The sequence below is a fragment of the Lithobates pipiens genome, unplaced genomic scaffold, assembly GCF_037356315.1.
Source record: "Lithobates pipiens isolate NorthernLeopardFrog02 unplaced genomic scaffold, aLitPip1_a1.2 Scaffold_13, whole genome shotgun sequence".
NCBI classification, from domain to species: domain Eukaryota; kingdom Metazoa; phylum Chordata; class Amphibia; order Anura; family Ranidae; genus Lithobates; species Lithobates pipiens.
The window spans coordinates 388,037,585-388,062,048 of NW_027507718.1; the positions used below are offsets into that span (position 1 = coordinate 388,037,585).

At 43.1% G+C, this 24,464-nt stretch overlaps 1 protein-coding gene across 1 annotated transcript; it reads left to right on the forward strand.

Moving 5' to 3' along the window:
• Positions 1-50: 50 nt before the first annotated feature.
• CFAP96 (cilia and flagella associated protein 96) lies at positions 51-24,211 on the forward strand. The gene is made up of 8 exons (XM_077477318.1): positions 51-287; positions 4,573-4,706; positions 7,742-7,961; positions 10,494-10,631; positions 10,855-10,930; positions 14,815-14,994; positions 19,096-19,268; positions 24,034-24,211. The coding sequence occupies exons 2-8, from the start codon at positions 4,610-4,612 to the stop codon at positions 24,080-24,082; spliced, it is 933 nt and encodes a 310-aa protein (XP_077333444.1). The 5' UTR covers positions 51-287; positions 4,573-4,609; the 3' UTR covers positions 24,083-24,211.
• The last annotated feature ends 253 nt before the right edge of the window (positions 24,212-24,464 follow it).

Here is a 24,464-nt window from a genome sequence, read left to right on the forward strand (position 1 = left end):
TTCCGAGAAAGCCAATCACGGCTGGGCGCTACCAAGTTTGACGAAGATGGGGTTATAAATACCCGTTGGATATTTTATCTCCGGGGTCGCTGAAGGTGCTCTACAGATCATTAATGGGAGTTCATATAAGCCGTACTGAGATGACTCCGGGTCTTGTTTCTATAAAGAAATGCTCAATTGACTTTGACAGGAAGCTCTCACTAATGATCTAGTCTGTAGCCATGGTAACCACAGCTAACAGCCCTTGTCACAGAGAGAACACCTGAAGAGGGAGCCAGAGGCAGCAGGTAGAGTCAGTCTATGGGGGGGGGGAACAGGGAGATTGCATGGGGGGGTCACCCTATTCTGGGATCCTCAGCAGACAGAGTGTAATTCTACATTAATAAAAAGAGTCAGCAGAGCTTCCCTGACATCTATCACTACACAGCTCCTTCTCTAATCACTGGCTGGATGTGGTAGGAAAACAAGAAAAGGAATAGTCCAAGTCACTGACAGGCAAGCTAGGGCATCAAACTGCTTGTAAACCGCAGACATGAATTCTGAACAAAGCATATCCCTGCATAGTGTTTACTTGTCTCAGTCCAGAGTACTAAGTGTTATTTCTGTGTGCTGCTCTATTCCTCTGCTATCTGCATGAATCGTTTCTGAAAAGTTTTCCTGACACCAAGAGGAAAAAAGGTGACAGGGGAGGGCACAGCATGTGATTGACAGCCTTGGCTCTGTTCCTGTGTAAAGGGAAAAGGGGGTGGTGTGTCTATTCCATCCAATCAGCTCTCAGATTTCTCGCTGAGTTCTGCAGAGTGTAACTTCAGCTCTCTGCCCCCTTTTGTTTTCTGCACTCTCAGACAAGCTTTAAAATTCAACACTTTGAACATATGTAGAGGCTGCAGATATATGGGTACAAGTTATGTAGGAACATTTGTTTCATCTCTGTCTATCACCTGAGGCCAACCACTCCACTGGGTATATGTGAGGATTTACAACCACTTTAGGGCCGGTTCACACTGCTGCAATGTCAGACATCGCATGTGATTCGCACTGCACTTCTGTGCAGATCACATGCGATGTCTGTGCGATGAAAATTTCGCCATACAGTTAGTATGGCTGAATTCTCATTGCATTTAGACCAAATTCGTGCAGGACCCCTTTTTTGGACCTCACAGGAATCGGATCTCATGGGTGTAAACTAAGAATGAGCTCAGGCGTGTTCACAACTCCATGTGCCTGATCCCGCCAGGAGGCTGGCACTCCACAGCGCTTATCGCAGGCAGTGAGACATTTCCTGATCTGTGCAGCTGCAGATCGCCAAATGTGTCACTGCCTGTGATTAGCTCTGTGGAGTGTCAGCCTCCTTGGCGGGATCGGGCACGTGGAGTTGTGAACACACCTGAGCTCATTCTTAGTTTACACCCATGAGATCCGATTCCTGTCCAAATTGACAGTTCACACTGCTATATGCAAGCCGCTTTGGGGGTGTCATTAACTTTCTATTGACACCCTCAACCGTTTGAATAGGGCAGTGTGAACTGCCGGCGGGTTACATGCGATGCAGGAATCCGTACTGGATTCACACAGGTTCTCGCATCGCAGTAGTGTGATCTGACCCTTAACCCCGTGGCGCTGGTTGCATGCAAATATACAGTCTCTCGGCACCTGGTCCTAGGCACTGAGAGGCTACATATTTGCTGCGCTGAGAGCATGCGCCCTGAACGCTCCCATCACAATTACCAGGCCTAGCTGAAAGAGCAATCGGGAGTTTTCGGATCACACGACAGCCAATCACAGCGGTCACATGGTCTTAAGCCCCATTCCATTCCATCCCACGGCAATCAAAGCCTCTTAAAGGGCCGGGAGGCACCGGAGTGAAGAGGTTAAAGTGGTTGTTAAGCCACTCTAACCTGTATACACCATCAGCACTGCCTCCTATTGTAGTATCCCCCTCTGTATGTGATTTATAAAAATAAATGCTGCAAATACCTAATTTCACTGGTGAGATTGCTATCACATGACTGGCCAGCTTCATCCTTTCCTCCTCTGAGAAAGGCAGCAGGCGGGGCTGAGATTCCTCTGCTGATGTCAGTCTGGAGGAGAGAGCTGGCTGGTCATGTGATCGGCTCTTAAATGAGGTATTCACAGCATTTATATTTATAAATCATTCACAGAGGGGGGCACTGCAATAGGAGGCAGTGCTGATGGTGTATACAGGTTAGTGTTATGAGAGCAGCAGGAGGGGGGAGGGGCGGCTCACACACAGAGAGGGGAAGGAGGGGGGAGGACACAGGAGCAGAGAGGAGAGCAGATATCCGGCTGCTAATGATAAAGACATGTAAACTGACCACGGTGTCTGGTCTCAGCAGCCATGATACACCGTGGTCAGTTTACAGAGGGGTGGGGAGAAACTGGCAGGATCAGCCAGGTTTTGTAGGTGTTACAGGGGGCCAAATGACACAGGACAAGCACTGTGTCAAATAACATGCTTTGAAGGAGCAGGTAAAATAAAAAAGGCGCCTCTAAGTGCAGAATTAAAACTTTTAATATCCCCAAACAAGATTAAAAACACTTACAGAATCAAGGATAAGAAGAGGCATAACATGGATGTATGAAGCAGGTGATCCGGCATCAGTAGGTCCCAGTGTATCACAGCTTTCCAAGGATAACGATATGCAGCAGCAGAAGGTCCCAGGATAACCAGCAGGTGAACACCCCAGGCTCTGGGAACACTGGTGAAGCAATCACGCCGTCAATCGCGAGTCAGCGTGGAGCATGAATCCCGTAAATGACGTTAGCAGGAGGGGGCGACGACCAGCATGGACCGCGTTGTGGGAATTACCGATTGGTTCCTTCTTCAAGCCAATGACCTGGTCAATGAATGTTTGCTTGCTTCTATTCATTTGGGAGTCGGGGCACAGATACAGTCCTCTGCTGCCGCTGCACCTCTGACACTTTATGCGAATAGAGTGGCAGCTGCCTGCTGATACTGAGACTTAGTTGCTTGATTCAGAGAGAAGAGAGCAGAAACACCAGTGGCTGGGCGCCCTAGGCAGCAGTGCGCCCTAGGCGACTGCCTAGTTTGCCTAGTGGTAGCACGGGCCCTGGCTGGGTGGATACTGACAATATAGTGGGGATCCTTTTCAGAGACTGGAGAAGCTCTTTGATGGCAGATGATAGCAAGCTTTAGCTCGCTATGAGTTCACTCTGGATTACAGGAAAACAAAAGTAAGTGGACTCCTGTGAACCACAAGAGAAGTATGACTAAAGAAACTTTGTCCATGCTTGTCATTTAATCTTTGCACTGCAGGGGGCAGCCCCACTTTACAGGAGCATTTTAACTTCCATGGAGCTCAGCCTTAAAAATTAATTCCTGGTAAGTTATCACCCCACCTCGCCACCTCTTCCAATCAGAGAACACTTTGCATTTATTCAGAACATGCAAAGCATTATCTGAATGGTGCCCATGCTGAGTGGCCAACCTTCTGTGTTTTGAATGCAGCAGGCCGGCCGCTTGGCATGGGATCAGAAATTGGAGTAGTGATGTCTGCTTTAATGAGTTTCAGCTTCAAGGGGTGTGAGCCAGGTATGGAATATACATAGTTACATTGGTCCAAGATGTATCAATGTATAAAATATCCATATCTGGTGGAACTTCACTCTCGCAATCAACGTTGACTATTTTTAATCCTTATGCTGCTAGCATTTGTAAACAAATATGAAAGAATATAATATTTTCTTGTGTTAAACTTTTTGTTTTTACATTTCTTCAGTTGCTTCCTGATTTCTGGCCTAGGCAAATGATGTCATACATCCCAGGGGTGTTCAGGAGAGGAGGAGGGGTTTACTCAACTAAGCACACCCTCCTGCTTGCGTGCCTGAACTAAGGGCAGATGGATTTCAGGAAGTGAATACTACATTAATTATTTGCTCTTAAGATGGCCGTGGCCAGAAATGCTAGGAGTGTATTTTTCAAAGTGATTTTATTAAATAGTGTTTTTGATTTGTGGTGGTCCAGGAATAATCTTTTTTTCCCCTTTTTCTCTAGTTAGATCTAATCCTTCACATCTCATGTCCAGAGTGCTGCTAGGGACATTTGGTGATTGGCTTAACGCTTTTACCCGGTGGTGGGGGGGGGGGGGGTAGTTTCAGTTTTGCAGAAACACACTACAGTCCATTTAACATGGTTTCCTATGGATGTAGTTCACATCTGTGCATTTTATGGAAAGGGCCAGGGACTTTTTTCTGGTTTTTAGGTTCACTGACTTCAATGGATCAAAAATATGTATTGACAAAATGCAAAATGCACCTGGAATATATAAACTGCAACCTGCATAGGTGTGAATCAGGCCTAAATGTGACAGCACAGGGAGCGTGTCACTGCTACAGCCTTTACTAACATGCTGTACTTGTTAAGCATTGACACCTATGCTAGTTAGTTAGTGTTAATAATGCATAGTCCTCTAGTATGTGCCTAATAAATAATTCCTATTTGTACTCACATGGCGTTTTCACTGATTTGCTGTGACAGCATATAATTTATTGTTTTCTTCCAGCTTATCTAAAAGTATTTTTCTGCTTTAGGTCACAGCATAGAGTGCCATATCTGCATTGCGCTACAATGCCTTTAGATGGAAAATCCGATATGGACCGGATCGGTCTATTCCGTGAGATGGGCTATATCAGTATTGGGGACACATATGTCACTCCTGGCTCTAGTAAGTATTTTTCAGCAAAGATTCTTCATCAAATCAGAGATAAGTAGGAAAGTATTTTATTATGGTGTGTGCTTGAAAAAGAAAGTAAATACCAAATGTGTACAATTAAAATTAACCAAATTGTGTACATTCTACCTCTTTCTCTTACACTATACTGTATATGTCAACCTAAAACGTTATTTTATTTTTTTGAGTGGAGATTAGAACCCCTGTCAGGTTTTTACTGCTATGTGGGATTATATTAGAGAGATATCCCCTCACTTCATGTCAAGATGACATGGCCACAGTTCTACCACTCAGGAAGTAATAGAAAATCTACAACAGGGAAACCTACAGCAATAAAGAGCTGATTTTCTAGCCTAAAGGGGTTGTAAACCCTTGTGGTTTTTCACCTCAATGGAAAATGTATAATCCCTTTTCTGTACACGAAGGGTTCTCCAGCTATCCACCAATTGCAGATCCTGGAGAAGTATTTTAGCTCTGCATATTTTCACATAGAATAAGTGGGAAGCACCTTTTGGACACATCAAGTGTGGGATCCAGTGCCAACTTAACGTCCCCACCCACCAACAGGAGACCCTCCTTGTGTTGATGCACCAAATGTAGACGTGTCTCAAGTGAGGAGACCTGATCCTCATTCGGTAAGTATAGGTTTAAGTGGTTGTGCACCCTGTACAACCACTTTTACTCACCGGTAAGCCTATATTAAGGCTTACCTGTAGGTGCTAGAAGATATTTACAATAAAGCTGTGCACAGATGTCTAGGGCGCATGCGCACTTTAGAAAGGGCAGATCGTGCCCTTTCTAAACGGGTCATGCTGTGACTGGCGGCTCCCCCACGCATGCGCGGGAGTGACATCATACGGCTCCGGCCAGTCACAGAGCCGGCGTTTGCGGCCCCAGAAGGAAGAGGGGTGAATATGGCTGCTAGTGGGGACAGCGGTGACATTGCAGGCTTCGTTTTCAGGTAGGTGACACATAATAGGCTACTACACGATGCATAGTAGCCCATTATGCTTATCCTTTGCAGGGAAATAAAGAGGAAGTTACTTCCTCTTTAACCAAAGTAACTTTTTGCTCAAACAGGAGTCCCTTGACGATAAGGAAGGGACCCTCATCATCCGTAATTGCCTTTTGATTCCTTCCATGGAATCTGTTTGGAAAGGAGAATTGATACCTCTTGACTTGGAGGTCTGCGAGGACTATGATAAACTGTCAGAAACCTGTAGTTCCCCAGTCTTGGAATTCCATTGTTTCTAAAATCTGTATTAATCTGGAGAAAAATTATATATATATATATATATATATATATATATATATATATATATATATATATATATATATATATATATATATATATATATATATATATATATATATATATATACAGTGGGGACGGAAAGTATTCAGACCCCTTTAAATTTTTCACTCTTTGTTATATTGCAGCCATTTGCTAAAATCATTTTTTTCCCTCATTAATGTACACACAGCACCCCATATTGACAGAAAAACACAGAATTGTTGACATTTTTGCAGATTTATTAAAAAAGAAACTTAAATGACTTTAGCAAATGGCTGCAATATAAAAAAGAGGGGGTCTGAATACTTTCCGTACATATATAATAAAAACCTGGCAGGTGTTGTAATCTCTCTCTGTTTTATCCAAACTGAAAAAAAGTTTTGCCTTTTTAATTATATTTTAACCACTTCCCACCCAAAGACGTCATTTGACTTTTAGTGAGAATATCTGAATGATGCCTGCAGCTACAGGCATCATTCAGATATCCTTGTTTTTAGCCTGCGATTCTGTGCACCATAAGAATGATCATAGCGGTGGTTCCGCCACTTGATCATTCTTACAGACAACGGGAGGGGACCCCCCTCCCGCTGCCATCCGGAATAAAGAATAAAGAATCGCCCGCAGCCGAATGACAGCCATAGAAATTTACGGTGACCAGATGGTCACCAGTCATCTCTATGACCGTCAGAGGCCCGGGCGCGACATTATGACATCACGTCTGGGCTGCAGATGTATACAAAGCTGTGATCGGGCAGGTAAGCATGAGATCTTGGATTTTTTTTTCTCTCATGCTTTCCAGTCTGGAGGAGAGATGTGGGGTCTTATTGACCCCACATCTCTCCATAAAGAGGACCTGCCACAAAAGATTCCTATTACATGGGATGTTTACATTCCTTGTAATTGGGATAACTTGACTATTTTTTGTTATTTTTTTAAATCATGAAACAGTTTTTTTTCCAAAAAAAAAATCGTTTGAAAAATTGTTGAGCAAATACCGTGTGAGATAAGAAGTTGCAATGACCACCATTTTATTCCCTAGGGTGCCTGCTAAATATATATACATATATGTGTGTGTGTGTTTGGGCGTTCTGAGTAGTTGTCTAGCAAAAAAAAGAGGATTTTACATGGAGGAGAGGAGTGCCAGAATATCCCCGGTATGGAAGTGGTTAATGATAAAAAGTACATTTGTCTTTTTTGGGGGGTGGGATTACACAATTGCCTTGAATTGTGATATTCCAGGAATGTATCATTTATATTTATAAGAAATTAATAAAGTGAATAAAATATTGCAACAAGCAAATTACTAGAGCCTAAGCTCTGCTGTATTCTGGTTTTAAGAAACATAAGATATTTACTGCCTCTGAGAGAAGATCCCATTCACCATTGACCAGGACTGTAACATCAGATGTCTCCAGTGTTTCTGTAGGTGTAAACTTGCATTGATGTACTTGTATAACAAATTGTCAATGCTGTTAGATATAATTAGTTTGCCAAAGCAATATAAATAGCAGTAGGAGGAAACGGATGCTAATACTTATAGGGGAAATCGGGGGTGCAGTATTAGCCTTCAGTGTTACAGCAGGGTCTAATGCAGGGGGTCACATTTCTATTAATGTTGCAAACCACTCTAAGCTTCATGGGAAAGATATTGTTGAGTTTTACCAACATATACAATTTATGCTGTGTTATGAGCATTCATATGCAGAACTAAAGTATAATGTGTGCGTCATTCCAGAGCCGTTTAACGAAGCAGCAAGTAAAAACAGGCAAATGCTCCCTGGTGGCTCCAAGACCATGGCTAACACCTTAGGAGGATACTTTGATGCTCAGTTCAAACGTACATTTGAAGGTGAAGCCTATACAGATTCACTAAAACAAAGAAGGCAGTACCATATGCAGCAGGCCAAGAAGAACTTGGGAAAAGCATTTCTACCAGCTAATGGGGAAAAAAAGCCGTAAGTAGTGAATCTTTTGATTTGGGTAGATCATACTGGGTCACCAACTTGTTGTACTTCTCAGGCACATCTGGCAAGATCTGTGCATTTCACTTTTCTAATCCATGCAAGTATCTATTCAAATTCTTCCTTTCATTTTCCAATGTGAATTAGACAAATTAAAAGCAGAAGCTACTACAAGTTGTATTTATTCAAGAGGCCCTGTCAAATATGTAAAAGATGGACACGTTGGGGGAGATTTACTAAAACCGGAGCACTCGGAATCTGGTGCAGCTGTGCATGGTAGTCAATCAGCTTCTAACTTCAACTTGTTCAATTAAACTTTGACCAAAACAGCCTGGAAGCTGATTGGTTTCTATGCAGAGTTGCATCAGATTTTGCACTCTCAAGTTTTAATAAATCAACCCCGATTTATCATTCTGCCAGCAGAAATGCATACAGTTAGGTTCATATATATTTGGACACAATTTTCATACTTTTGGCTCTGTATATCACCAGAATTAAAACAAAAACAATCTTTTCTTGTCTTCAGGCTTATGAATTGTTTGCACCTTATGGTCAACCCTCTGTATTTACCCTCGTGAAGTCTTCTCTTGATTGTAGACTTTGACAATGATACGCCCACCTCCTGGAGAGTGTTCTTCACTTGTCTAGATGTTGTGAATGGGTTTTTCTTTACCATAGTGAGGATCCTGCGATCATCCACCAATGTTGTCTTCCGTGAACATCCAGGCCTTTTTATGTTGCTGAGTTTACCAGTGCATTCTTATTTCTTGTGAATGTACCAAACTGTTGATTTGGCCACTCCTAATGTTGCTGCTATCTCTCCGATGGATTTGTTTTTGAAGCATTACAATGGCCTGTTTCACTTGCATGGAAAGCTCCTTTGAACGCATGATGTAGGTTCACAGCAATATATTCCAAATGCAAATACCACACTTAGAATCAACTACAGACCTTTACCTGCTTGATGAAGAAATAACAAAGGAGTAGACCACACCTGGCCATGAAACGGCTTTTCATTCAATTGTCCAATTCCTTTTGGTCTCCATAGCCATCCCCCTTGAAAAAGGGGGATGGCTATGGAGCTGTAATTCCTAAACACTTTCTCCGATTTGGATGTACATACCCTCAAATTAAACTTGAGTGTGTGCACTTTCAGGCTATTATATAATTGTAGCTTAAATATGTTTTATATATTAGTATATATTTTTCAGGTTAAATACCTGAAAAAAAAATATGCTACATCAGTCAACTGCTTACAACCATGTAACACATACACAATATTACCAAAAGTATTGGGACACCTGCCTTTACACACACATGAACTTTAATGGCATCCCAATCTTAGTCCGTAGGGTTCAATATTGAGTTGGGCCCCCCTGTGCAGCTATAACAGCCTTACATCTTCTGGGAAGGCTGCCAACAAGGTTTAGGATTGTGTCTATGGGAATGTTTGACCATTCTTCCAGAAGCGCATTTGTGAGGTCAGGCACTGATGTGGACAAGAAGGCCTGGCTTTCAGTCTCTGCTCTAATTCATCCCAAAGGTGTTCTATCGGGTTGAGGTCAGGACTCTGTGCAGGCCAGTCAAATTCCTCCACCACAAACTAACTCACCCATGTCTTTATGGACCTTACTTTGTGCACTGGTCCAAATCTTTTGGTGGAGGGGGGAATTATGGCGTGGGGTTGGATTTGGCCCCTTAGTTCCAGTGACGGGAACTCTTAAGGTGTTAGCATAAGACATTTTGTACAGTTTCATGCTCCTAACTTTGTGGGAACAGTTTAGGGATGGTCCCTTCCTGTTTCAACATGACTGTGTACCAGTGCACAAAGCAAGGTCCATAAAGACACGAATGAGCGAGTTTGGGGTGGAGGAACTTGACTGGCCTGCACATAGTCCTGACCTCAACCCTATAGAACACTTGTGGGATGAATTGGAGCAGAAACAGAGAGCCAGGCAAGCCAGTCAGGGATGCCATTAAAGTTAATGTGCATGTAAAGGCAGGTGTCCAAATACTTTTGACAATATAGGGTATATGTGGTGTCCAGGAAGTGGGCTTTCTTTCTAGGCGCCACATATATGTGTTCCTGTGTTTGTGTTGAAAGCATGCTCCCAGCACTGAAACTAAGCTATTACCGACAACTCCAAGTCCTATCCTAACGGTCGGGAGCTGGGAGACCTGACTCCCACACATGTGATCACTGTGATTAGCCAATCACAGTGATCACTACTGTGAAGTTCCACCTCAGGGTTGCTTCTCCTCCATGACTGGTCATGAAGGAGTTAAGGAAAAGAGAATGAAAGAATGTTAAAACAGTGGAAACGGACCTATGAATATTAGTAGATATATGAAAGAAACGAGAACTAAATGAAAAAGATAAAACAAATCTATTTAGATCACAACTTTATGATTTTTTTTTTCTGTAGCCAACAGCATTGTTTTGCCGTGTCTGTATTATTATAATTTTCACTGTGTAAATAATGTGATAACCATGCAATCTGTTTTCTCTTTTTTTTTTTTTTGTAGATCTGGCCTGGGCAACTTTTATGGAACTTTGGGTGGTCCAGTTCCATCTTTTAGTGCAGAATTAAAACCAAGGAAGGCATATACTGCGCCGGGGAAGAATATCTATTCCAACCCTCCCAAGAAGGGTACAGGATATGGGTAAGGTATTATATATAGTGATGCCAATTAACAAAAAAAAGGATCAGCAATAGCCAGAGCAAAATTGAAGCAATTGCTTGTAGCACTTACATTTAATCTGTAAGATCAAGCAAGGAGTCTTATTTGGCAATTGAAAGCATAACTACTACATATTTGATCTTGTAAATCATTTTTACTGCAGGCTGCTGTACTGTGCATTGAAATGACGATTCCCTTTCCACAGATATCCAAGCCTCACTATAGGTAAACAGTACCCATATGCTTCTGATGACTATGACAGATCAAGAGAACTGATGAAGGTTAGTTTACTACATGTTTCGCCCTAACCAGTTACCCTCCTCCAGTATTATCTATTTGGAATAATGCATCTTTGTAAAATAAAATATATTTCATCAAGCCATAACTTGCACCAGGCAATACTGGCCCTTGGAGCAGCACTCTACAGTGGAACGCTGTGGCTTCAAGGGGGCTTCCTTGTTTTCCAAAGAAATATAAAACTCCTTAGCTTTCTGTATCTACACACATTTTCTGTGCTACATGGCCAGGTATGTAGCTTCTGATTAAGTAATCCATCTTCCCGGTTCAGCAGTTCTGCTTCAAATGTCATCTCCTCCTCACTGGGCAGCGAATCAGCATCATCGCCTTTTATCCAGTGAGATAGGAATAGGGGGATTTATGCTAAACCAGGAACGAACCGAGTGTTCTTGCTGACTAGTAGATGTGTCATGAGAATGGTTAGTCAACATTACAAATCCGTTGGCAACCAAAACAGTAGATCTAGAATTCAGTACTTTGGCATTTTCAGCTCTAGGACTAGAGGTCGACCGATATGGGTTTTTCTCTGGCCGATGCCGATGCCGATATTTAGAAATCATGGCGGCCGATAGCCGATATATGATGCCGATTTTTTTTGGGCCGATATGTTAGGCCGATTTTATTTTATTTATTTATTTTTTTCCTTTTTTATTTATTTATTTATTTTTTTTAATCCCCCTTGATCTAACATACCTTTCCCATTGGGGCGTTTTTCAGGCGCTTTTGGGCTAAAAATAGCGCCTGTAAAGTGCCTGCAAAATGGCTCCCCTGCAGTCTGTGTGAAAGACAGAGTGCTTTCACACTGAGGCGATGCGCTGGCAGGATCTTAAAAAAAAAAGTCCTGCAAGCAGCACGTTTGGAGTGGTGTATACCCCTCCCCCACCACTCCTGCCCATTGATATGAATGGGCACCACTGCCGAAGCGCATGCAATGCGATTTGGCAGCAGTGCTTCATGGGCGCATTTAACCTCTTCCTTGGCCGCTAGCTGGGTTATATGTGCCCCACTAGCAGCCAAATAGCACCGCTAAAATGATGGTAAAGAGCCGCTAAAATGTATGTATTAAATAAAAAAAGGTAGTCAAAACTTTTGGACGAAAAAAAAAAAATGGGCTAACTTTACTGTTTTTATTTTATTTTTAAATAGTGTCTTTTTTTCCCAAAAAAATGCATTTGAAAGACCTCTGTGCAAATGCCGTGTGACATAAAATATTGCAACAACCGCTATTTTATTCCCTAGGATCTCTGCTAAAAAAATATATATAATTTTTGGGGGGTCTAAGTGATTTTCTGGCAGAAAATACAGGATTTTTACTTGTAAGCAACAAGTGTCAGAAAAGATTTAGTCTTTAAATGGTTAAACTGGGAACTTCTACACACAGAGATGACTTAATTCATTGAAGTGTAAACATTGTATCATTTAGTTCTTTTCTTGGCAGTCTGCCCAGAGAGGAGGAAAGTGTTGCTATGACGACTCAGGCAACTCACACTGACTTCTTACAGAAGTCATTTCAAAGTCCCGCTGTAGTTCTAAATCGGCTTTTTATCAGAACAATCGGCCGATGCCGATTATTTAAAAAACGGCAAATATCGGCCGATATATCGGCCGGCCGATATATCGGTCGACCTCTATCTAGGACTGACAGTAGAATTTGCTTACCAACAGCTCCAGTCTAGATGTGATGATAATGTGAGGTATCTAGTCAGAAGTCTGAGAGATTGCAGCCCTGAAGAAGCGGCTTGGACCACGTAACGCCTAGGCATTTTCCAACATCTGACTTTTTACTCCTATCACATGTGTTTCGCATAGTGTGGGCCAGTATGTGGCCCTTTTGTCATGATATGCTATATTTTAACATGTTGTAATAAAGATCTTACCTTTTATATATACATTATTAGTGTGCTGATATATGATGTGTAGGTATCAGGGGATATCGTTTAAATGTCCTCTTATTCACAATTTTGCTTTACATTTACATTATACCGGGTGGATGACCTCAGGGTACATTATCCTTTTAGTGGCCTCTTTCATACATCACTTTATTCTTATTATCATGATTTTCTCATCACCCTGCACTCTATCCAAAACTAAAAACAAAGTTTTGCCTTTAGTTATACTTAAAGATAAACCTGTGCACAGGCTACACACATAAATATACATATTCTAAACAATTACGTTAAAAGCACTTTAAGCCCTAAGTCATCCCTGTAGCTTCAGACATTGAGGAGAAAGTAATCTTCAAAATTAATAACAGAGGCACTGAAATCACTGTTTCTTTCCCCTTGCTTTCTTTGTATGCAGAACCTTGGCAGTCTACTAGCCCCCTCAAAAACTCCCAGTAGTTAAAGCGGAGTTCCACCCATAATTTAATCTTTATCTCAATCAGTACATTCCTGCAAGTTGAACAAAATTTGGCAATATTTTATTTATTTTTTGCTTAGTTTGTGGCTTGTTGCTAGGATGTCTCCTATATTCTGCCTCCTTTGGGGCCACGGAAATGACGATGTACGTCATTTCCTTAACAACAGGGCGGGCACTTCCTCCATCGCCACCCATTGTAATGGCAACAAGATACTATTTCTGCTCTACACCCTGTGTAGAATATGCAAGCGCCAGATCGGGAGGTGCATGCTGGGTAGCCAGCAACACCTTATCCCAGAACAGAGTCATAGTGGGCTTCACATGCCCACAATCAAATTGGAAGTGCCCAGGAAGCAGAAAACAAAGGTAAGTAAATAAAAAAAGATGTACTTGAATGGAAAATGTATTACTAACATGCTTTTGAGTATTTAATTTATAGCACGGGTGACAAATTATTATTTTTTAAATGTGGGTGGAACTCCACTTTAAAAACTGACCAAAACCCAAGTTTAGAGTCTCTCTTGTGATGTATTACTTAACACTACATGAAGCTGGAGAGATCAGTGGTGACTTGTAATAAAGCTCTTTTGCCTCTTGTTAATAATTGGTAAAAACTTTAATGTTCCTAGTCTAGCCAGCGGTGAACTTTAAAGCACAACTACAGCCAAAACTGGTTTATCCCTTGGATGCAGTGGGGAAGAGTTGGACTCCCATCTTTTTATTGCTGTTTCTGACCCTGTTTGGGGGACCCCTCTCACTTCCCATTCCCTTGTCAACAGGATGGGAAAGTAGGCAAAATCATTCTGACAAAAGCACATCAGCAATAGAAACACTTGGATAATGATGTATGTAAGGACACCCCGAGTATGAAAGGGGTAAAAGTCGTTTAGGACATTCCATACCCGAACACAAAGGCAGCTACCGAACACTACAATCAGCCAAACAAGAAACCCATAAGAATAATTCTCCCCCAAGTACGAGACAAGCCTCTGTGTTGAGGGTCAAGCAGGAATCAGACTCTTTATTTTGAGATCTCACACAAATATATACATCAGGATGAAAATACAGCCTGTAACCAGAAACCTAATTAACATGAGCTAATTATCTAATCCTTTAGACAGCCTAGGTGACTCAGAGACATGACCTTTAGGACAGACTTCACGTCTCCTAGCTCACCGACTATACAATACACATTATCATACATCTCAACACAGAACTCCTTCATACAATTGCAGGGTTAATTAGCACAATCAACAATGGGGCTCTAATGACTCTTAGATCCCATACTAGACTTATTTACAATAAGCACATTCTAACAGACAGACAGGTGGCTGGAGTTGATGACATCGGGCACCTTCTATGAGACTCAACATTATAAAGCCATCACTATAATATGGCAGATACAGGGTTCCCAGAGTCTGTGTGTTTTGGGGGGGGACATGGACTTGAATCCAAAGTAACATTACTTTAAGGTCCCCACAATGATTCTCTGTGATTTTCATTTCAGAAAGAGTTTGAGAGCCACAAATCAAAGCTAAAAGGTGGTGCTTTCCGGTTAAACCTTTACCCAAAGGATTATTTTGAAGGAAACCCTTATCGGTCTGATAAACCTCTACCACCACTAAAGAAGAAGGCAGAGAAAAAGCAAGTTGTGAAACCATTTAAGCCCAGTTCACCTGCTAAAGAGGTGGGTAAAACAAAGATGCCATCATGCAATGTTTATCTTTTGTTTCAAACTTTTACACACGCTTAGGCTGGCCAAGCACAAAATATTCTTTATTAAAGTGATTAAGAGTAAATGAATCAAATGCAACATGATTTGTTGTATGCGAATGATGATTTCAGGGCTGTAAGTCATTCTATGTATACAATTGTTTTTGCTTTGAACAATAGTAGATCTCTTTTAGACTCTGTACTAATAAAAGTAGAAAAATACCATTGCTATCTTCATTTTGTGTGCCTTTAACTTTTTTGCTGCCAGGTCCATATGCTGCATGGATCTGACATTCCTCCTGCTAAAAGCTCAGTGACTTCTTCACCCCTGCTGCACTGATTTCCTCTCAAACCCCGATCCTTGTGGCTACTCTGCAGTTGCCAGCTTTTCTCCTCTGTCCTCCCGCTGGCTTTGGGTGCTGCAGGTAAGCCACAGAGGGATCTACCTATCCAAATAGATCCCCCCCCCCGGGGAGTGCTGGTAAACTTGCCTTTACCAGCATTTTTCCTGACTGAATACAGTCAGCTATCAATACCGTTCGCTTCCGTATTCATTCATCACTGATGCGTAGTAAACTGTGTCTGAATAGGAGTCTCTATACAGGCTCCTATTCTATTCAGGATGCAAAGAATGGGACTGTCCAAAAAGAGACATTAGAGTCTGTTTAAACCCCTGATGTCTCTCCAAAGCCCCCCCCCCCCCCCTCAAATGTAATTGTAAAAAAAAAAAAAAAATCATCAAAATAAACATAGGGCAGATTTAGACATGTTCGAATCGCACTCCAGAGGCTACTGACAGGCAGTGAGGAAGCGATATGACATCTCCTCACCACCTGTATGACCCAATTTTTGCAGACAAATGCACCACAGCTGCGTGCATTGCACATGGTTGCGGGACATTTGCGGTACTTCACCCTTTGACTTATATGTGTGGTTTTCAATTGTTGGCATCGTCAGGTCAACTTTGCATGCCACAAAGCATCGACAGCTTGTAAACAACCCTGTCCACTGCAACTTAAGCAGTTGGCTCCCCAACCACAAGTCTAATCAAAGCCTAAGGCCTTGTTCAAGCAGGGCATACTACAGCGAAGCCATGTTTAGCTGCACAGGTGTTCATTGCATCCCTGTGCAGGCAGTCCCATTGATGTCAATTGGGACACAGAGGCTGCACGGGAGTGCACAGGTGTTCCGTGCATTCCTGTGCAGGCAGTCCCATCCATTTTCACCTCTGTCGCAAGCCACGCAAACCACCAGATTGTTTCCTAGGCTCACCAGGAGAGAAGGTAAGCCTGAGAAACACTGGCAAGCAGTGTGTGTGTGTGGGGGGGGTCGGGGGGGGCACATGGATGACCCCCTCCCTCTGCTTCTAAAAGCAATCATGTGGCTAATCAGCCACCCAGATCCCTTTTATCAGAAAGAGAATTGCCAGCTGTAAAAATGGCCAGCTGCAGCCATAAACACGCTAAATTGCTTCAAACCCGTCACGTAAACATGTTAGGGGGTCTTTTAGCAGTAAAAGCCAGCAAGCATCAGCTGTGAAGAAGGCGTTTTTGCATTGAAGTCACTGGGACTCGATTTTGTCACTAGGGGGCAATGTTTGCATTTTGAAGTCAATGGGATGCAGCATGCCATTATCGACACTTTTTTTAAATTATCGCCAATAACCCTATTTTCGATCGATAATTTTCAGCAGCCGATATATTGCCGCATCTCTAGTGGAAATTCTAAATCGCATACACAGAGGGTGTGGAAATACCTTCTGATGACTACCCAGCCACCCAGGAGCATGGTGATAGAAGTGTAACATGAATACAACTGATAGCACAGAGAAATGGAGGTGAAAACCCTGCTTCGTCTTTAGCCCCGCCCCCTCCGCTTCAGTTATTGTAATATTTCTAAAGGCGCACTTATGTGTTCACAGCAGCCTTCAGCACTTGTTTAAAAATTCTGGAGAAACTGGACTGACTAAACACAAGACAGTATGTGGTAACAGGTTCACATACATACATACATACACACATACACACACACACATATGGCATTGCCCCCGAAATTTACAAAAACTTACCAGCAGTTTGAGCATTGCTGGAAAAGCCACATTCCTCTGTGTCCAGGTCATTAAAAAAGCTAATGTGATTGGCTGTCACATGATTGGAAATTCCCAATTGTAAGTATGCATTGGGAGCTTTCCCATCCCTGCCAGGGAGCACACAGCGCGCACGCTCTCAGCACAGAAATGTTTACATTTAAGCCGCATATATGCAGCCTCATGATGTTAAAGCCCACCCGCCGAGAGGCAGCATATATGCGTACATCTGGTGGGAAGAGGTTAAAGCGGGAGTCCACCGGGACTCCGCGTTTTTTTTTTTTTTTTTTTTTAAAGCCAGCAGCTACAAATACTGCAGCTGCTGACTTTTAAATAGTGACACTTACCTGTCCAGCGCGCCCGCGATGTCGGCACCCGAAGCCGATCGCTCGCTCGGCTGCCGGGTCCCGCCGCCATCTTGGGTATGGGAATCAGGAAATGGAGCCTTTCGGCTTCATTTCCCGGTTCCCTACTGCGCATGCGCGAGCCGCGCGGCGCAATCCGGACGGTCCCCGCTGCCTCTGGGAGCTGTGTGTTTCCCAGCAGGCAGCGGGGCACTTGCTGAAGGGGGCGGGCGCTTGCGGAACGGGGGCGTAACCTACGCTCGTTCCGCAGAGAGCTAGCCCGGAAGTGGGTGCAGTTACCTGGATTATCCAGGTAACTGCACCCCCCTCCCCCCTGAAAGGTGCCGATTGTGGCGCCGGAGGGGGGGGGGATTCCGATGAGCGGAGGTCCATTTTAGGGTGGACCTCCGCTTTAAATAACAAACATGTGATACCTGCTCTGGGAAATTGTTTTGCACAGAACAGACCCCGATCCTCTTCTTTTGGGTCCCCCACAGGCTGTGATTGACAGCAGAAGGAGCCAATAGCTCTTGCTGTTGTGTGAACCATTGAGGAGAGAGAGACCCTGGAGAGCTGCTGCTCTCATACACATCGCTGGATTGAGATGGAACTTATGTAAGTATAAGGGGAGCTGCACCCAGATTTTTTGACCTTAAGATAAAAAATCTTGAGCGTTTAGAACCGCTTTAAACTCCAACCACGAAGAGTGACAAAACTAAGCTTTGACAATAATGGTGTAACTCAAGAAGAAGTCTGGAGTTTTTAAAAATAGAAAAGTACATACTCACCTTTTTATGAGTTGCAGGTGTCTCATGATAGCTCTAAGAATGAGAACTGAACAATCACATGACTGGTGATCACTCATATCTCAGTCTGCTCAGAGTGTAAAGCAGTTCCACTCTGTTCCTCCAGAGCTCATTGGAGTGCTGGGCAGGAGAGAGTGGGTGCAGCTGGTTCCGTTTCTTAGCCACGCACTGAGAGGCAGAGACGTATTTTAATCAGACAGCTGAGTGGATCCTGACAATAATTGTGGGATCATTACAAAGCCTGGCATGGCTCTGCCACAGGTCTGGCGGGTGGAGGTCCTTCATAGCCACATCACGGGTCCACAGAGGGCTGTGTGTCCTGGCTGCAGCATCTAGACCACACAGACAGCAGTTGCAGGAAGGGCAGAGAATAAAGTCCCAGTGTCCAGAAAGCTACACAAACAATGTAGAACTACAAGTCCCAGCAGTGGAGAAAACAAAGCAACAGCCCATACAAAACAAACTGTTCTATGTGTCTTCTAGCCTCCTAGTGAGACCTGCAGTCATCAGCTCCTCCATCCATCACTGAAGGAACTCTCAACAGATTGACGACTTCATTTTTATCTCTGGTACTTTGAATTCCGGCGCCGAGGCATCTGGCTCAATCCTCAAGCAGGATACAATAATTGTATGTTTCTTACTGAGGGCAGCCTCATGTCCTATCCCCTGAGGGGACACAGGAACGCACAAACCAAATTATGCAGATAAGTTGACTTCATTACAAGCTGCATCCAGCCTAGAGATTGTCAGTTTCATAACACGCAAGAAAATAAAAATCCAATATTATTGACAGCCATTACAGTCATGTAATAAAATGTTATTTTTTATGTCATTGGCAGCCAGGTGGCATGAAAGCAGGAACATTTGACCCTTACCCAACTCATTCCAATGATGCTTATGGGAAAAGACTTACTAAAAGTGCAACCATCGTTAAAGGGGGAAAGTCATTCCAGCCTCCAGCAGGACCCAAATCTTTTCCTGTTAAGAGTATAATAACATCACATGTTGTCAGGTAAGTACTACAAGAAGGAAATGTTACATTGCTGTTTTAATGTATTCTGATTCTTGCCATTTAATTGAGAAAAAGAACGTAAAAAAAAACTTATCCTCATAACACAGCAAAAAATGTGGTAATTCTACATCTCTCCTGCTGAACTACATTACTTGGCAGCTTATTGGAAAGGCTTAATTAAAACTTTGGTGCAGTAATGCCCTGTACACACGATCGGACTATCCGGCGGACTTAGTCCAGCGGACCAGAGTCCGCCGGACAATTTGATCGTGTGTGGGCTCCCATAAGTCCGGTGGACTTAGAAATAAGACTTGCTTAAAAATTGTCCGCTGGACTCAGCTTTTTTTTTTTAACAAAGTGGGACTCAGCTTTTAGCGGACAATCCGTTTGTCTGTGTGCTGGTCCGGCAGACTAAAACGGACACTAGGGCAGCTATTGGCTATGAACTTCCTTATTCTTTGTCATCACGTTCGAATCCGTCAGACTTTTGGAGTGATCGTGTGTGGCCAAGTCCGTTCGCTTGAAAGTGCGGCGGACCTCAGCTGCAAAGTCCGTCGGATTGTCCGTCGGACCAAGTCTGCTGGATAGTCCGATCGTGTGTACGCGGCATTACAATTCTATCACTCTTTGCCCCAAGCTCCCATTCCCAGTTTTATCCCTTTCATGACTAAGCCTATTTTTGGCATTTGGTGTTTACAAGTTAAAATCCATATTTTTTGCTAGAAAATTACTTGGAACCCCCAAACATTATATATATATATTTTTTAGCAGACTCTAGAAAATAAAACGGCGATTGTTGCAATATTTTATGTCACACAGTATTTGCGCAGTGGTGTTTTAAAAGCAACTTTTTGGGAAAAGGGACACTTTCATGAATTAAAAAAAAACGAAACAGTAAAATTAGCCTAATTTTTTTGCATAATGTGAAAGATAATGTTACGCCGAGTAAATAGATACCAAACATGTCACACTCGTGGAATGGCGACAAAATACGGTACCTAAAAATCTCAATAGGCAACGCTTACATTTTTTTTTATGGTTACCAGGTTAGCGTTACAGAGGAGGTCTAGTGGTAGAATTATTGCTCTCGCTCTGACGATCGCGATACCTGACGTGTGATTTGAACACCGTTTACATATGCGGGCGCGACTTCCGTATGCGTTTTCTTTGCTTCGCTTAAAATGAATAAATTATTTTTTAAAAAAATATATATATTTTGATCACTTTTATTGCTGTCACAAGGAATGTAAACATCCCTTGTGACAGTAATAGGTGGTGACAGGTACTCTTTATGGAGGAATCGGGGGTTTAAAAGAACCCTGATCCCTCCTTTATACTTCAATGTATTCAGATCACCGAAAACGGCGATTCTAAATACTGTATATTTTTTTAAAACCGGCACCATTGGCAGCCGAGTAAACGGGAAGTGACGTCATGACGTTGCTTCCGTGTTTACTATTAGGAGACTGGAATGAAGCCACTTACGGCTTCATTCCAGTCCCTGCCCAGCAGCTGGAGGCATCGGATCATGAATCTGCTCCCGATTGAGCGGGACCACCGGTAACAGCGACGGGAGGTGGGGACGTCCCCTCCCGCATAACAGCCGAGCGGCTTTTAGCCACATTGGTTGTTATGGCTGGATAGCCAATCGCCCACTGTGAAAAACGGTACCGGGATGATGCCTGCAGGTGCGGGCATCATCCCTGTATAACCCCCGGAAGCCGAGTACGCACATCTGCGTACGCTCGGCGGGAAGGGATTAAACAAACCAGTTTAAGACTGATATCACTGACTTGATCGCCTGGCCACTTGTTAAAAACCATCTTGTGCCCTGCAATCCTATCCATTCCTTAGTACTTCAGGGGGATGTCCAGTTACACTTAGAACATGCCATGTTGTTGGTTGAGGCTGGATGTGAGTTTCTCCGCATCCAATTCGCATGACAGGCGAGAGGGACCAGCTCTCAATGGAACCAGTTCACACAGCTCCGGGTTGGCTGTGGTTTGAATTGCAGAAGGGTCCTGTGTGTCTTTTGGTCCGTTTCAGGTGCAAATTCAGCTGAAGATTTGGACCTGATTCGCACCTGAAATGGTGAACAGACTCGTATTGAACCCCTTGCTGTGAGCCACAGCTGCAGCTAGTGTGAACCCAGCCTAAAAGTTGTACTCCAGGCAGGGCCATCTTTAATATTGATTGGACCCTGGGCAAACGTTTTGTTGCCCCCCCCCCCCCCTATACAGTTTCGCTCTCCACCTGCTCTGAGACATACAATAAATAGCAGCTAGACTTACAGTAAACTGATTTTATCAGATCAGGAAGTGATTGCGATTGGTTGCCAGAGGTTACAGTGTATCATTACCCTTACTGACTGGTTGCTAGAGGTTACGTCACACATTACGGCTCACCGATTAGTTGCTAGAAGTTACAGCACATGATTTCTGCTTGTTGATTGGTTGCTAGAGATTACTGTACAGTAATACTGCTCACTGATAGGTTGCTAGAGGTTACAGCACATCATCTCACTGCAGGGGGCAGGATATACATATAAATGCCGCCTTTATTTACATATATATGGAGCCAGGATGCATATATTTACATATGAATGCAGGTTATTTACATGTAAACACAAGGTCTGCAGGTGAGTCACCTGTACACAACAATAGGGCAGAGCTGGGCAGCATTAGTAGCAGCACTTCACACTGAGATATCAGGACACAGCAAGGGACTAAAACTTCAAGGGAATTTAAACTGGGATAGTTGGCAAGTATGAGGCAGCTGCTTTGGGCCCCACAACAATGACAGGGCCCAGGGCAGCTGCCCCTTTTGTCCTGCCTTAAACAAGGCCCTGACTCCAGGGAGACCGCTTTATACACAAATTTGCTTTGTGTTACACACTGCCTGCTAAGGGAATTGTAATTTGGATTTTCTAGCCTCATGAACCAGGTACTCCTGCCAGCCAGAACAGCCAGGTACTGATCCTCTCTCCAGAGTATAATTAATTTAATGCATTTGATACCATATTATTGGATTTTTCTGATGGCATGAATTGTATCTATATATGTCTTCTTCTCTGCGCCCCACCCATAGCAAGCTGCTTGCTCGTTACTGAGCCAGTTCTGTGTGTCTATTGGCAAGGCTCTGGCATGCCCACTGCTCCCTCCTCACTGTATGTGATTAACAGAAGTAGGTGCCAATGGCTCCCGCAGCTCCATCTTTGTGCAGTGGGGAGACAGAGAGCTGCTTTCCTGCACATCGCTGTAAGGGGCTGGGAGGGCAGCACACTGAAAGTTTTTTTTACCTTAATTTATAGAATGCAATAAGGTAAAAAACCTTCAGCCTTTAGAACCACTTTAAAGGGTCACTAAAGGAAATTTTTTTTTTTTTTTTAAATAACAAATATGCTATACATACCTCCACTGTGCAGCTCGTTTTGCACAGAATGGCTCCGAACCTGGTCTTCTGGGGTCCCTTGGCGGCTGTCTCAGCTCCCTCCCTCAAGGACTCCACAACTTCATGCGAGCTCCCTCACATGATGTGGAGTGCTTGCGGGCGTGCTCCCGTGATACAGCTGGTGGCTGTAGCCGCTCACTGTATCTCTCGGCCCCGCCCCCGGCGCGCCGCATCATTGGATGTGATTGACAGCAGCACGAGCCAATGGCTGCCCTGCTTTCAATCCATCCACTCTAGCCAATCAACGGCCAGGGTGAGCGGCCAAGAGGATGTCGGGGGCGAGCGCGGGACTTTTGAGGGGTCAGGTAAGTTAAACGAGGGGGATGAGGGGGCCGACGCTGTCAGATGAAAAAACTTTTTCCTTTACAACCCCTTTAACATGAACTTTTGGTGAAAACAGTATAATATACAAGTTGCTACTACAGACTGCCTTCTGAAAACATAAGTTGCCTGGTTGTCTCTGGTTTCAATATTTCCTGAATTGATCTGGAAAAACATGCTAGCGAAGTGGGAAATCTTTATCTATAAACTATCTGTACAATTATTCTAGGTCAGTAACCCAGAAAGAACTGAATCCGAAGGGTAAGAATGACACAAGTAAAGCATGTTTTGGGCCCCTCTCTAATTTTGTTTTTGGGGCCTAACTTGGCTGACTTTTGGCTGTAGGGCTGGTTCACACCACAAAAACGCACTCCAGATCCAGGTGCATTTTTTTGCATGCATGTTTTTAACACGTTCTGGTGCATTTTTAATGCGTTTCCAGATGCTTTTTTTTTCCCTGTTATTATTTCACTGTACTGGAGTCTGGTGCATTTTTGATGAGTTCCAGTGCATTTTTGTTGTGTTTTACTGCGTTGCAGTACAGTCCAGTGCAGGAAAAATGCAGCATGTTCTACTTTTTTCTGGAACTGGAAAGCCCTGGAACTGACCGCACTGGTGTGAACTATGCCATTGGAAACCATATAACCTACTTCCAAACGTTTTCTGATGCAGAAAAAAACAAGCTGGACTGCATGTGGTGTGAACTGGCCCTTATAACGTTAGTGCCTATACTTGCCACTGAGACTCTCTTATTGGTAAGGGAATGGCAGCTGGACTCCGTTCTGCCTATCAAAGTCTCTTCACAGTCTAAATATATATACATGTTGCCATTCATAAAGTAAAAAATCACTTCCATTAAATCCCATTGAGTCCAGTGAAGAGTTTGTGTGTGTGTGTGTGTGTGTGCCTATATTCTGATTTATCAGTTTTATACAGCATAGCCAGTATTGTTATACATGTTTAACTATTTGGTTAATTGTATAATTCTTTTTAGGTCAGTGAATCCAGTGAATTACAAGACTGTGAACCTAACGTCATACTGAAAGCTGACAGGCTGGAAAGGTGGAATTCAACGCCAAAATTCACGTCATAACACCAAGACAATCATAATAGTCCTCTGTACAGTTTTTATTTTTCTAAATAAACCTTGCTGGTGATATGAAATGTACAAACCTTTTCCATTAATTCAAATAGAAATCTACATTTTATTTTTATTTTTGATTATGCTAATAGCATTTTTGAGACAACAGAGAGTCTGAATCATCAAACTCTTGGAAAATTAAAAGCACATTTATGGCAGGTTTGACTGCATTGGGCTACAAAAGGACAGGTAATATTTCAGATAAGGTTATAGAATATATATACACACACACACACACACACACACACACACACACACACACACACACACACACACACACACAC